Source organism: Chiloscyllium plagiosum, unplaced genomic scaffold (assembly GCF_037043375.1).
Source record: "Chiloscyllium plagiosum isolate Xiang-an unplaced genomic scaffold, Cpla_swu_hap1 HiC_scaffold_42, whole genome shotgun sequence".
Classification (NCBI taxonomy): Eukaryota; Metazoa; Chordata; class Chondrichthyes; order Orectolobiformes; family Hemiscylliidae; genus Chiloscyllium; species Chiloscyllium plagiosum.
Genome location: NW_028270180.1, coordinates 23,972,818 through 23,987,082, shown reverse-complemented (window position 1 = coordinate 23,987,082; position 14,265 = coordinate 23,972,818). Strand labels below are relative to the sequence as shown.

At 40.9% G+C, this 14,265-nt stretch overlaps 1 protein-coding gene across 3 annotated transcripts in view; it reads left to right on the top strand.

The window, feature by feature from the left end:
• Nucleotides 1-14,265, top strand: part of sin3aa (SIN3 transcription regulator family member Aa) — a 126,405-nt gene that overhangs the window by 93,831 nt on the left and 18,309 nt on the right. For all 3 annotated transcript variants that reach the window (XM_043680523.2, XM_043680524.2, XM_043680526.2), the window contains 2 exons: nt 5,739-5,912; nt 8,324-8,416. In XM_043680523.2, coding sequence (XP_043536458.1) covers nt 5,739-5,912; nt 8,324-8,416 — 267 coding nt within the window. The remainder of the gene's footprint in view (nt 1-5,738; nt 5,913-8,323; nt 8,417-14,265) is intronic.

The following is a 14,265-nucleotide window of genomic DNA, read 5'->3' as shown; positions in this document are numbered from 1 at the left end:
AAGTTTTATAGAGCTGCAACAAGATCTCACGACTCTTAAACTCAATCCCCCTGTTAATGAAAGCCAAAACACCATATGATTTCTTAACAACCCTGTCCACTTGGGTGGCCATTTTAAGGGATCTATGTACCTGCACCTCAAGATCCCTCTGTTCCTCCACACTGCCAAGAATCCTATCCTTAATCCTGTACTCAGCTTTCAAATTCGACCTTCCAAAATGCATCACCTCGCATTTATCCAGGTTGAACTCCATCTGCCACCTCTCAGCCCATCTCTGCATCCTGTCAATGTCCCGCTGCAGCCTACAACAGCCCTCTATACTGTCGTCAACACCTCCAACCTTTGTGTCGTCTGCAAACTTGCTGACCCATCCTTCAATCCCATCATCCAAATCATTAATAAAACTTACAAACAGTAGAGGCCCAAGGATAGAGCCCTGTGGAACACCACTCACCACTGACTTCCAGGCAGAATATTTTCCTTCTACTACCACTCGCTGTCTTCTGTTGGCCAGCCAATTCTGTATCCAGACAGCTAAGTTCCCCTGTATCCCATTCCTCCTGACCTGAATGAGCCGACCATGGGGAACCTTATCAAATGCCTTGCTGAAGTCCATATACACCACATCCACAGCTCGCCCCTCATCAACGTTTCTAGTCACATCCTTAAAGAACTCGATAAGGTTTGTGAGGCATGACCTGCCCCTCACAAAGCCGTGTTGACTGCATTTAATCAAGCCATGCTCTTCCAGATGGTCATAAATCCTATCCCTCAGAATCCATTCTAACACCTTGCAGATGACAGACGTGAGACTTACTGGTCTGTAATTGCTGGGGATTTCCCTATTTCCTTTCTTGAAGAGAGGAATTACATTTGTCTCTCTCCAGTCCTCAGGTACGACTCCAGTGGAGAGCGAAGATGCAAAGATCTTCGCAAGTGGCGAAGCAATTGCATTTCTCGTTTCCCAAAGCAGCCGAGGACAAATCTGGTCCGGGCCTGGCCACTTGTCAATCTTAATGTTTGACAAAATTTTCATCACATCAGCTTCCTCTATCTCTATCCATTCCAGCATGCACACCTGCTCTTCAAAGGTTTCAATCACTACAAAGTTCGTTTCTTTCGTAAAGACTGAAGCAAAAAACTCATTTAGGGCTTCCCCTACCTCCTCAGACTCCACACACAAATTCCCTATGCTATCCCTGATCGGCCCTACTCTTTCTTTGAACATTCTCTTATTCCTCACATAAGTGTGAAATGCCTTTGTGTTCTCCCTAATCTGTTTTGCCAAGCCTTTCTCGTGCCTCCTCCTGGCTCTCCTCAGACCATTTTTGATCTCCTTCCTTGCCTGCCTGTAATCCTGTAGAGCTGAGCTTGATCCTAGCTTCCTCCACCTTATGTAAGCTACCTTTTTCCTTTTGATGAGAAGCTCCCCTGCTCTCGTCATCCAAGATTCCTTTATCTTACCACTTCTTGCCTGTCTCAGAGGGACATATTTATTCATCACTTGCAACAACTGTTTCTTAAACAGTCTCCACATGTCTATCGTGCCTTTACCATGGAACAATTGCTCCCAATCCATGCTTCCTAACTCATGTCTAATCGCATCATCGTTTCCTCTTCCCCAATTAAATATCCTCCCATTTTGCCTAATCCTCTCCTTCTCCATAGCTATGTAGATTGTGAGGCAGTTGTGGTCACTATCACCAAAATGCTGTCCCACCACCAAGATCTGATACCTGCCCCGGCTCGTTTCTGAGCACCAAGTCTAGAATGGCCTCTCCCCTCGTCGGCCTGTCAATGTACTGAGTTAGGAAACCCTCCTGAACACACCTTACAAAAACAGCTCCATTCAAATCTTCTGCTCGAAGGAGGTTCCAATCAATATTGGGAAAGTTAAAGTCACCCATTACAACAACCCTACTACATGCACACTTTTCCCAAATCTGCCGACCTATGCTTTCTTAAATCTCCCTGCTGCTACTGGGGGGCCTGTAGTAAACCCCTAACGAGGTGACTGCTCCTTGCTGTTCCTAATTTCCACCCATACTGACTCGGTAGGCAGACCCTCCTTGACAATGGATGCTTCTGTAGCTGTGATACCCTCTCTGATTAGTCTTGTTACCTCTTTTTTCCACCCTTCCTATTCTTTTTAAAAGCTCTAAACCCTGGAACATCCAGCAACCATTCCTGCCCCTGAGAAACCCATGTATCTGTTACTAGCTGGTCTACCTCTTGCTATTGCCTCATCTGCATCAACTCTCACCTCGGGTAGACAGCTCAGGTTCCCACCCCCCTGCCATCCTAGTTTAAACCCTCTTGAACTACTCGTGCAAACCTTCCACCCAGGACATTGGTCCCCTTCCAGTTCAGATGCAACCTGTCCTTCTTGTACAGGTCACACCTTCCCCAGAAGGCATCCCAATTATCTACATATCTGAAGCCCTCCCTCCTACACCAGCTGCGCAGCCAATTGTTAAGCTGCGCCCGCTCACTGTTCCTCACCTCGCTATCTCGTGGCACTGTTCGTCCTGCTTTGCAGCTTCCATCCTAACTCCCTGAAATCACTTTTTATATCCTCAATCCTTTTCCTGGCTATATCATTCGTGCCAATATGTAACATGATTTCTGGCTGTTCACCCCCTTTTAGAACCTTATACACCCGATCGGGGACGTCCCAGACTCTGGCACCAGGGAGGCAACATACCTTCCGGGAATCCCAATCCTGACCACAAAATCTCCTGTCGATTCCCCTAACTATCAAGTCCCCTACCACGAGTACTTTTCTATTCTGCGCCCTTCCCTTCTTTGCCACAGTGTCAGGCTCAGTGCCAGAGAACTGACTGCTATGGCTTTCCTCTGGTAGGTCATTCCCCCCCCCCAGCAGTATCCAAAACGGTATACTTATTGCTGAGGGGAATGTCCACAGGGGATCTCTGCACTGTCTGTCTGTCCCCTTTCCTCCTCCTGACTGTAACCCATCTATCCTTGTCCAGAGCCTTAGGAGTGGCCAACTCCCGGTAACTCCTCTCAATTACTCCCTCAGCCTCCCGAATGATCCGTAGTTCATCCAGCTCCAGCTCCAATTCCCTAACACGGTTTTCAAGGAGCTAGAGTTGGATGCACTTCCCACCCTTCCTATTCTTTTTAAATGCTCTAAACCCTGGAACATCCAGCAACCATTCCTGCCACTGAGAAACCAATGTCTCTGTTATGGCCACAACATCATAGCATCAGGTACTGATCCATGCTCTAAGTTCATCAATTTTATTCCTGATACTCCTTGCGTTAAAGCAAACACACTTTAACTGATCCCTTGTGCCATGTCTCCCACCTGCCACATTCTGCAGGAGGAGCAAGCAACTGCCCTAGCATCCATACCCGACTTATCTGAACACCCACTCAGTACTAAAGTAGAAAGCTTAGTTCAAGTTGCTATAAAATTAATAACAAACTTATATTCAATAGAGGAAGTTTAGAATGAACCTTACCTTATTAACTAGGTTAGAGGAGGAGGGCTGGTGGGAGACACTACACTTGTAGAGTCTCGGGTTTAGCCGTCTTGCTGATATATATGGTACCAGAAACTTGCCTGTTCATGCTACATTCCCCTGAAAGTCCATCATCCCCTACATTTTCCAAAACAGCATACTTGTTTGAAATGGGAATAGCCACAGAAGACTCCTGCCTTTCTTGGAGTTAACCCATCTACCTGACAATAAGCAGTGCAAAACAGCATTCTGTCTCAAAGATGGCATTGTAGAAAGTGCCCTTTGCTCCTGCTCCTACTCCTGCTAGGCCCCATCCTCCACCTCAATTTCTCAGCCCCTCATCAGCGAAAGGTGCCGTGATGATGACATGACTGTGTATGGAGTGCACTGACACCATTGCATGGTTGCATATGTCCTGCAGCCTGGCCAATTGCGCATGAATGGTGACAATTTTTATGTAATGGATAAGCACTCTGTCTGTTTTCAAATTAAAGCATGTAAATCTTGATGCTACCTGGAGCTCTTTCATTAAGTCAGCTAATGTTGGTACTGGGTAGTGATTCCTTGGGAATATTGAAATCTTATGACCTCACACAGTATAACTATAGGATGCTCAGTTGTGGTTTTGGCTTGTGTGAAGGAAAATGACCAGCAAAGCAAATAATTTTTCCTCATACTGGTATTGTTTTGATAAGAGGCTGCTGTGAATCAGGTCATTCTCAAGACTTCTTTACCTGTCTGTTCCTGATCCCAGTCATGCAGTGAGACAAGCCAATGGTTCCACAGCAGTATGCCAGAAGCCTTGGCACAGACAGTTTGACTGTCCTCTATCCTCCATCAACAGTTGAATTTTCTGAAATTACCTTTAAACAAACCTGCTGGTTGTTTGTGTTTTATACATCAATATCTGTATGTTGAATTAGGGAGCAAAAGACTTTCAGAGGTTCACAAAGATTTTATTGTATGTTGTAGTATAGTACACCTTCTAAGCCCTCTCACTGTCTATAAGCAATATTCCACTGGAGAAGAGCTCAGCTCTAGATATTTTCGAATAAACTGTTGAGAGATATTATTACACACATCTGGAGCAGGTGGGGGTCTTGAACAATAGGCAGGGACACTAGCAGTGCCCCACCAGAAGCTCCCAAGAATTCAACTGTAGAATTTCTTAATCAAACTATGACACATGTCTGGAAAAGGCAGGTCTTGAACCCAGGCCTCCTGGCTCTGAGGTAGGAAGAATTCAACCTTGAAGTGCAATTCTTTTTCCAGTCGACCAGTTAAGGGATATTATTATACACCTCTGGATCATGTGGGAATTGAACACAGGCTTCCTGACCCAGAAGTAGGGACAGTGCCACACTGCCTCAAGAGCCCCTGAACCCTCGATTGCAAAAGTGCAAAAAGCAGCAATGAGCATAATCTGCTGTCAATTAACTCTTGAGCTGATCTATCTGACCCTTAAAGGGATTTACGTTTCCAACTCTTTGACAGTATGATATGTGTGCTGTGATGAGTGTTGCCAAATATACTTGTTTACAGTCTTTTTTACAACATATTATTTGATTGATTAATGTTCATTATTCAAACAAAAGTGCTAAGATCCATCCTCCTTTTATCAGTTTATTTTACTGTTTAAAGGAGAAAATACAATCTCACAATTTTGTAAGCTTCCTGAAAGTGTTCATTTTACTGGGATATCTGTAAGAACAGGATGGATAAACCCCAAAAGGAGCTTCTATACTAGAAGGTTGATTATGCCCTATGGTCTGTCCTGTTTTGCAATTCTTTTAAAACGATAGATGGAAACTGGGATTGGGAGGAAAAGTTTTATTATTTGCAATCGGTTGCTGTGGTTTAACATTTTCAGTTATTAATCATTGAAACTAAGGACATAAATCAGTCCTTGAGTGTTCTAACTGATGAATCCCATCTGAAAGGTTGAGAGTGACATGGGTCTTCTTTGTGCATACTGACCTGATTTCTGCTCCAGGATTCCCTTTAATAGTATGGCTGAGATTGGGAATGGGGAATGGCGAAGTTGCATGTATAAACATATGCCCCACTCAGTGTATTTGTGCCATGGTGCCACCAGTTAACATTTTATTAACCTTTCTGGAATTAGTTTCTGTCTTGACTTGTACTGAGATCAGGAATATTGCCCACCTAGCCCAAAACACAGCCTCAAATCTAACGGTCACTTTGAATCATTAAGCTAACACTGCTTTTTTGTGCTTTTGTTCTTTACAGTTGCAGCACATTGTGAGTGATGAAATTTGTATACAGGTTACTGATCTGTACCTAGCAGAAAGTAGTAACTGTGCCACAGGAGGTCCCTTGGCAACCATTTCCTCCCGAGTTGTTATCGAAAGCAACTACCAGCGCAAGGCTGAACAGCTCATGTCAGATGAGAACTGTTTTAAGGTAAGTGTCTGTTCAAATACAGATTCACCATTGGCATAAATCCTGTTTAAATTACGTTTGATGAAATTATGGCCAGAATGTCTTCTGCAGAAATAAACACAGTGGAATCAGTATGGTGTAATATGGCTTCACTTTTACTCAGTTACTGTGGAAGATGTAGGTTTATCATATGATGGAATCCCGTCAAACTCTCTCATTGCTGAGAAAAATTTTGTCGAAGCCTTTCCTCTTGCATTCATCAGTACATTTACAAGAATTCCTGCATGGAGAGGAACACTGTTTTACATTGTGTACGAGAGTGCCAGTTCATTGGCAAGTGGGCTTGAAAGGTGAAGACTGCAAGATGAAAAAATTTGACAAAGATATGTCTTTTCTTTCAGCAACATTTGAGTTCTGTGCTACCAAACAACTAATTATAATGTTTATCTTGACTTGGTTCTTTTGAATGTAGTTCAGTGCTACAGTTGTGACATTAAAATTGCACCTGATATTATTTGTTTAAATTGTGTTCCAAATTTGGTATTTCGTTTGGAGCCCTATGTTAATGGTGGCTTCAAATCCAGAAAAAAAACAGTTAATTAAATCTAAGAATTTGTGTCAAAGTCGTGAGAGGGTGACCACAGAAAAAGAAAGATAATATGATATAATGGAGTCTGTTAAGAGTCTGTATTGTGCATTTGCATTGATACATATAAATTTTAAACCGTTCACACATTTGGGATTTGGAATGCATATCTGATGATATCTCCTGCTCCCCATTGTAAATGTGCATGATGGATCAATTATTATTGCAAATTCACCTGTAAACTGGTAGGCATAGCTGCAGGCCTCTTCAGTTGTCAGTTCCCTTCTCTCAAAATTGTAGAACTTTGCAGCACACAAAAAACCCATGTGGCTTGTTGTCTCCCCATTGGTTAACTATCTGGGCATTGAGACAATGGTTAGTTGGTTTTGACTTGTGAAATGCAAGTCAGTATAAAGATCTGAACTATTAATGAAGCCGGTCAGACTCTAACACTCAATGTATACTTATACACTAACTGCAGTGAATCATTGTGACAGTGGAAGCATGCCCTCAATTGGTTTTCCATTTTGTTCCTATTTTGCATGCCTTAACTTACTTGTTTATTGCTGATAATCTTAAATCGATGTCCTCTACTTATAAAATTATCCACATCCTGCCACCTGACGTACTCTTGCCCTAGTTAAATTATGGAAACTTAAGTTTGAACATTCCAGCCAGATTTCCTCCTAAATTCCTTTGGTCTGTTTTCTCTAGTCTCTTTGTACCTGCAATCTTGTATTCATGGTATTACTTTATTGAACTTGTATTGAACTTTACATGGCATCATTTGTAAAGAAGAACACCCAAGGCTAGACACAATATTCTATTTGCCCACTCAATGATTTGTATCAATGTTTTAACTTTTTTTTAATTGTGTGCCTAGTTATACAACCTGGGGTCGCATATGTTAATCTTTTTTAACATCATTATCTTCATGTACATAATTTCAAAGATTTTTGAAGTTGAAGCTGTGACCAATCAATTCCTACTCCTTTCTAATATGTACCATTTTAGTGTATCTGTTACGTTTTAGGATTTCTTAATATTGAGAAAGTTGGTTATGTTTAGGGTTGCAGTTTAAAGTAATTTGTCTTATTACACAGGTTTTTATTGAAAGGAGATTGAGGACAAAAATTGGTACTTTAGATGCTGCAGATTTTGAAGTTGTTTCCCCAAAGACAATACTTTAGCTTATTCAGGAATTGGTAAACACACGCTTCCATTGTACTGAAAGGGAATTGATCTTGGGTATTCTCTTGCTTTGGACTCTGGCAGATAAAGAGAAACATCATATTTTTAAAGGAAGCTGTAAAGACAAAGCTTTCACTCCAATCCGAAGATTAGAGTACAGATGGGTAGTTTGGCATTTTAAGTCACGCAAAGCTGGTCTGAAATCGACAGAAGAGTGTCAGTGAATAAATTATTTTTCCACCCTCAAGCTTGTTTTTAATCTTTTTAATTTGTACCTTCCTTTAGTTTCAACACGCATTTTGTAAAAAAGAAAGTACTGAAAAATAATGCAAGATGATTTGGTGGGAATATGTGATGTGGGGCAACAGGCATAGGGATAGCTTGAAATGTTTTTTCTATATATTTTAAAGCAACGTGTTCAGAAATGTAATGACAATACTCTAGAGTAAGTGGAACTTGAACCAACCCTTCTGGCACTACCACTGCCCAGCAAGAGGCCTGCAGTGTCTTTATATACTTAATGAAGTAATGGCTTAATAAAATTTTGTTAAGCCACAATATGAGCCAATAGTTGATTATAATACTTAATGTATAAACAAATATTAGTTATATTTTATAGCCATTCACATTTATTATTTATCTTCTTCCTCTCCAGCTTACGTTCATTCACAGCCGAGAGCAAGTATCATTAACCATTGACCTATTGGATACTGAAGAGGAAAACTCAGACGACCCTGTGGAAGCAGAGGTGCGCTTGACAAACTGAAGTTGAGATTGATGAATGATATGAGGTTACTCCCAGTCAAGAGTTTAAAATTCCTGGGATCCTGTCTACACAATAGTGTAGTTTTACTTCGCCAGAAACACCTAGACTTGGAGAAACAAGAAGATTCATTTATAAATTCCATGTATGATTAAAACTTTTCTTTCTCCAAATTGTACATATAAGTACAAAGGGAATACACAGATTTTCCTCCACATAATACCGTGGTTCCCTTTTTTTGCACTCTTATCTTCATTACAGCCTGTGCTTGTTTTAGTTTACTGAACTTCAAGTATTTCATCTCAGCAATATACCCATCCCATGTCGCAGAAAGATGTGATTGATACAGTGTTCCTGTGCACTGATTTGCACATTGTCAGAAAGATGAGACTTTCTTAAATAGAATTGGCTGCCAAGCAGAATGGGGTATGAGCATCTTTCGATGATACTTAACTGTTATTTGTTAATATAGTTAGTGTCCTCCTCATTTATCCAGAAGTAGGCAAAACTTTTATTGTTTATCCCTAATTTCCCTGAAGAAGGTTGTGATGAACTGCCTTTTAAATTGTTGCAATCCATGGTGGGTAGATATAGTCACAGCACCCCTCGGGAGGAGTTCGAAGGTTTTGGCCTAGTGACAGTTAAGGAGCAGTGATATTGTTCAAAGTCAGGATGGTGCATATGGAGAGGAACCTGCAGGTGGTGATCCTCTCATGCATTGAGTGTCCTCATTATAGGGTTGTCGAGGTTGGGAGTTTGGAAGCTTCTGTCAAAGGAGCTATGATGTGTCCCTATGGTTCATCTTGTAGGTGGTACACATTGCTCCAACGGTGCATTGGTGATGGAGGGAGTGAATGTTGAAGGTGGTTGACAGTTTGCCAATCAAAAGGGTTGCTTTGACCTGAATGATGTCAACTTCAGGTGTTGCTGGAACTGCACTCATCCAGGCAAGTGGAGAATATTCCATCAACTGTAATTGGTGGGAAGGAGACAGGAGGTGCTTTACTTACTGCAGAATTCCCAGCCTCTTAATTACTCTTGTCGTTAGAGTATTTCTATGGTTAGTCAAGTTTCTGGTCAATGGTAATGCCCAGGGTATTAGAAATTGGGGATTCAGTGATGATAATGCAATTGCACTTCAAGGAGGAGATGGTTAGATGTTGTCTGGTTCTTGAGTGGTGCAAAAGTTACGTGCCACTTATCAGCCCAAGCCTGGAAGAGTGCATACATGTCATAGAATTTCACTAAATGCCAGGAATTGTGGAATGCTGAAAATTTAATTCCATGGGTTTTTGAGCCTTACCTTTATTCTCACTTCAACGTGTAGGATCCATGAACATGGAGTAATACGTAGGGTGCAAGGACAGATCAGTTTTGTGTCCCCATCATTAACTTCTATCAAACATTGTGAGAGTTAGAAAGGATTACGCAACTAAGTATTTGAACTTATGTAGCACTTTCTTGCAACTCCCAGAAACATCTCAAAGTGCTTTACATACATTAAATTAGAAGGACAGTGACTTGAAGTGCAGCAACTGTTCTGCACATAGCACAATGCCTCAAACAGCAGTGACTTAATGACTGGCCAATCAGTTTGTCATGAAGTTGGATGATGAAAGAAGTTGGTCACTAAAAGAATACTCTCTACATACCTTCAAGTGTACTATGCAATTTTTTTTTTAAACATTCTTATGAACCGTTGGAACTGGATGTTTACTGTCTCACCTGAGTTGGTACTGCCTCAGTGTTCTACTTAGTTTTAGATATGACCAAGTTCCAGGTTAATGTTTGAACTAAGCTGATGGGAGTTGAGATGCAGCTAGATGAATCAACTTGAGAGCAAATTTATCTCATTTGGAAGTACATTTATGCTGAAGTTTTACACACCTCATCTTTTTCATTGAGAGGAGTTATGGTTTACAAATAGTGCTCATCAGTTAGATGGACAAAACCAACGTGCCGTCATTGCTTTAGAAAGCTGTCTTTTCTCCTTTGAAAGTATAACATGAGAAAAACCTTACATGTGGTAAGTTAGAAAATTTATCTTGTGTTGCTCCTTTATTAATTTACCCTTTGAATTACATGATACGAACAGGACTTCATTTGCTGCCACTACTGGTTTCCCAGGGTGGATAATAGTGAGCTTTCTTCAACCACTACCAGCTTGGTGATGAAGCTGCTAAAGAGAAAATTCTAGAATATTAATGCAGCAATGACAAAAGAACACCAGTAATATCCAGGTTAGGATGTTGTGTCACTTTGAGGAGAACCTTGAGATAGTGATCTCAGATTTTATGCTTGATCCTTCATTGTAGTTGAGAGCTATGCTATCAAATACCCTGGATGATATAGTGAACTGTATCCTGCAGGTTAAACATACTGCAGGAACAGCACATTCACTGGATGTAGAGAATATCAAATTTCATAGCAGAAGAATTAAGCAGACTGCATTGGTTGGGATAATATCAAGCTTCTTGACTGCTATGGCTGTGTCCATTTGAAGCAGATAATGAATATTCTATTATTTACTTAGCAAACTACATTTAGAGAGTTTTTTTTTAGGGGACAGGCAGTAAACTCACTTTGTAGCTATGATGCTGATCTGGCTGGTCCAGTTAAGCTTATCACCCGTGTTAACCTTCATGATTTTGCTGGTGAGGGTATTGTCATGGTGGTGCTATTGAAGATCATTGAAGATGGTCATTATCTAGCAGTTGGAAGGCCATCCATTTGTTATCTGTAACCTGGTTGTTATGCAGATCCTGATTGAAAAGGTCTGCTTCGTTATGAGAGGTGCTGTAAGAGCTGAATGCTGAATTTGCAGATAACCCCATTTCTAGCTTTTATGGAAGTGTGTCCATTCATAAAACAGCTGAATATGGTTGGACCAAGGATGCTTCATTAAGAAACACTGGTATCCTTGGCTTCCAACAACTTCAGTATCATCTTTTGTGTCAGGTATAACTTTAGCCACTGAAGGCTTTTTTTTCTTTAACCATACTTATACCAAAATAACCCAAGTTTCATCAGTGATCATTTGTGCTGTAGTTTGTTGAATGGTGCTTGAATATTGAGCATGGCAATACTTCACCTCTGTTCTACCATTGGTTCTTAATCCTACAGTCAGTTCTTCTGTAACACAATGTATTCCTATGCAATCCGTGTTTTCAAAAAATTGCACTTTAGAAACAGCACTTAGTGTTTGAGCTGTAATTGCATTTTAAAAGTTCATGGTGTAGAAATAGTGCCCCATATTCATCAACCACATTACAGCAAATTCATGTTGACAAAACCTGGTTATAACAAAATGACCTGTGTGTCTTAGTTGTTGGTATAATGAGATCTGCAGCCATTTGATTATCACTTCAAAGTTTGTGCGAAGATTTGTAGCTCGGGTGCTCGTTGTTGTGGTTCTGTTCGCCGAGCTGGAAGTTTTTGTTGCAAACGTTTCGTCCCCTGGCTAGGCGACATCATCAGTGCTTGGGAGCCTCCTGCGAAGCGCTTCTTTGATGTTTCCTCCGGTGTTTATAGTGGTCTGTCCCTGCCGCTTCCGGTTGTCAGTTTCAGCTGTCCGCTGTAGTGGTTGGTATATTGGTATATTTGATTATCACGGAATGAAATGTGAATGTTTGTGGAAAGGGTATTGGTGAGTTGGTGTTAACTGATGACATTATTCCATCCATTAGTTTTGATGAGAAAAAGGCTAAAACGGTAGTAATAGATTAGGTTAGATTTATCCTGTTTTTTTCTGAATGGGATGCACCTGTTAAATCTCACACATGAGTTGGTAGGGGTTTGACTTATAGGTTCTCATAAAAGCAATGGTATCATTCCTACCCTGCGGACAATAAAGCCTGGTTTCAAGCCTAACCTGCTCTGGAGATGTGTAAAGAAGTCTCTGAACATGTTTATTAGAAAATATATAAAAGTTTGTCTTCTCTGTATTGGAACAGCTAGGCTATGTGAGCATTTCGCTCTGGTACATGCATACTCAGTTGAACAGCTGGTTTACTATTGAGGCTCATTGTCTTAACTGTGTCCAGTACACTCAGATTTATCTCCGTATTCAAACAATGATCTGAATTGGCATTTATGATATTGGGGACCTCACATTGGCCCATTAGGAATTGCTTACTGTGCATAAAGACACTCTCAAGTCCTTAAGCTTTTTTACATTCATTTCCTTGACTCCAATGATAGGATGTTTACTGAATCTTCTCCTGTTGTTTGTTACCTGGTAGTCCACAACCTTGCTTGACTGGATGTGTTAAAGCTTATAGCACTGTGCTATAGTGCTTTGCTCTGTTGTTTCTGCATTTACTTGCCCCTGATTTTATCTTGTGCTTTTGGTGTTCGACATGCAGATAGTAGTTTCACCAAATACGTCATTCACGTATGTGCTTGGTGCTGCTCTTGGCACGCCTTTACACTCTCCATACTGTCACTGAGCTTGATGACTGTCCAGGTAAGGGATGTGCTGACCTATGAAGCCATGCTTTATGGTGATATGCAATTATGTTATGATTATATTGCAGTCATGGTTCATAGAGCCTTATAGATTCTGATGCTTTGGGTTGTTAGATGACATCGTAGCATGGCAATAATGCCATTCTAACCAATGGAACTTGTGCTTGTTATAAAAGTGAGACTTTTGTTTTCACAAGGTCATTCCAGTGCATTTACTTTTTCATGTTGGTTTCCTTCAATGAGATGCATGTCCTTGGTCTAGCAATTGTGTGCTTGTGGACTTGGTCATTTCAGTGAATTTATTTCTCAGAGCTTCCTCCAAATGTTATTCCAATCTGATTTATTCATTGAGAGGAACATTGAGTGGTGACCAGAATATGTCTTGACCTTATTTGAAACTTTCTGGAGTCAGGAGTTAATGTTGAGAACTGCTGGCTTTATTTGACTGTATCACTATTCCCTCACCTCTAATAGGTCTATCTTGCTGAGGGGACAAACCCACAATGAAAATGGGAGTTTATGACATTAGCTCCTTAATGTTTCATTTGGGCTCATTCTCCATGTGATGAGGAGGGCTTTATTCGGCTGACTGCACTGTGGTTGTCCTAAAATAAAGCTTGAATGTTTGACAGACATTTTGTTTTGTTTTTGAACTTGTTGCAGTTGTCCACAATTGAATGGGACCGGAGTCATGTGGAGACCAGACTTGATGGGAGTGGTTGGCTCTCTGTTGTGTTTTATTGCAACCCAGATGCTGGTGTTGAACCACAAATGACCAGATTTATTCAGCTTGGTTTCACAACTTGATGTGCTGAGATTTGAACTCATGATCTCGGTTTGTTCCGAGTGCCAGTCACTATCCTGGTAGAACAGGAGACATAAAAAAAATGTCAGAGCTCAGTCTGCTTGTGATTTATCCTCCTTTTGGATTAGTAAATTCCAGGTTCCTCCTGGCTACTGCACACTGAGTTTTAAAACCCTTGATTGTCAATTACAATATTGTAATTATGAAAATAGTCTAGTGTGGATGCTAATATCCAATCTCTGGCAACTGCACAAGATGGATTTTGATAGCACTGTGGGAGCATGATGCCCATCCATTCGCTTGACAGCAGCAGCCTGAAATCAAACAGATTGAGAGATGCCGCATTTCTTTGTAGTTAGAATACCTTCCACAGTTTTGATTCAAGCTCAACTTCACCATATAAATTAACTTCTGACTGGTCTGTTACAGGGTCTGTCTCATTTATTTTTTTGTTGGACTTAGAGTTTCTACTGGTAGAGAGGAGAAATGTTGACTGGTTGAGCCATATGGCTATTATCTGTCTTGTACATTTTTGAGTCAGTTTGTAATCAGTTCTTTGTTG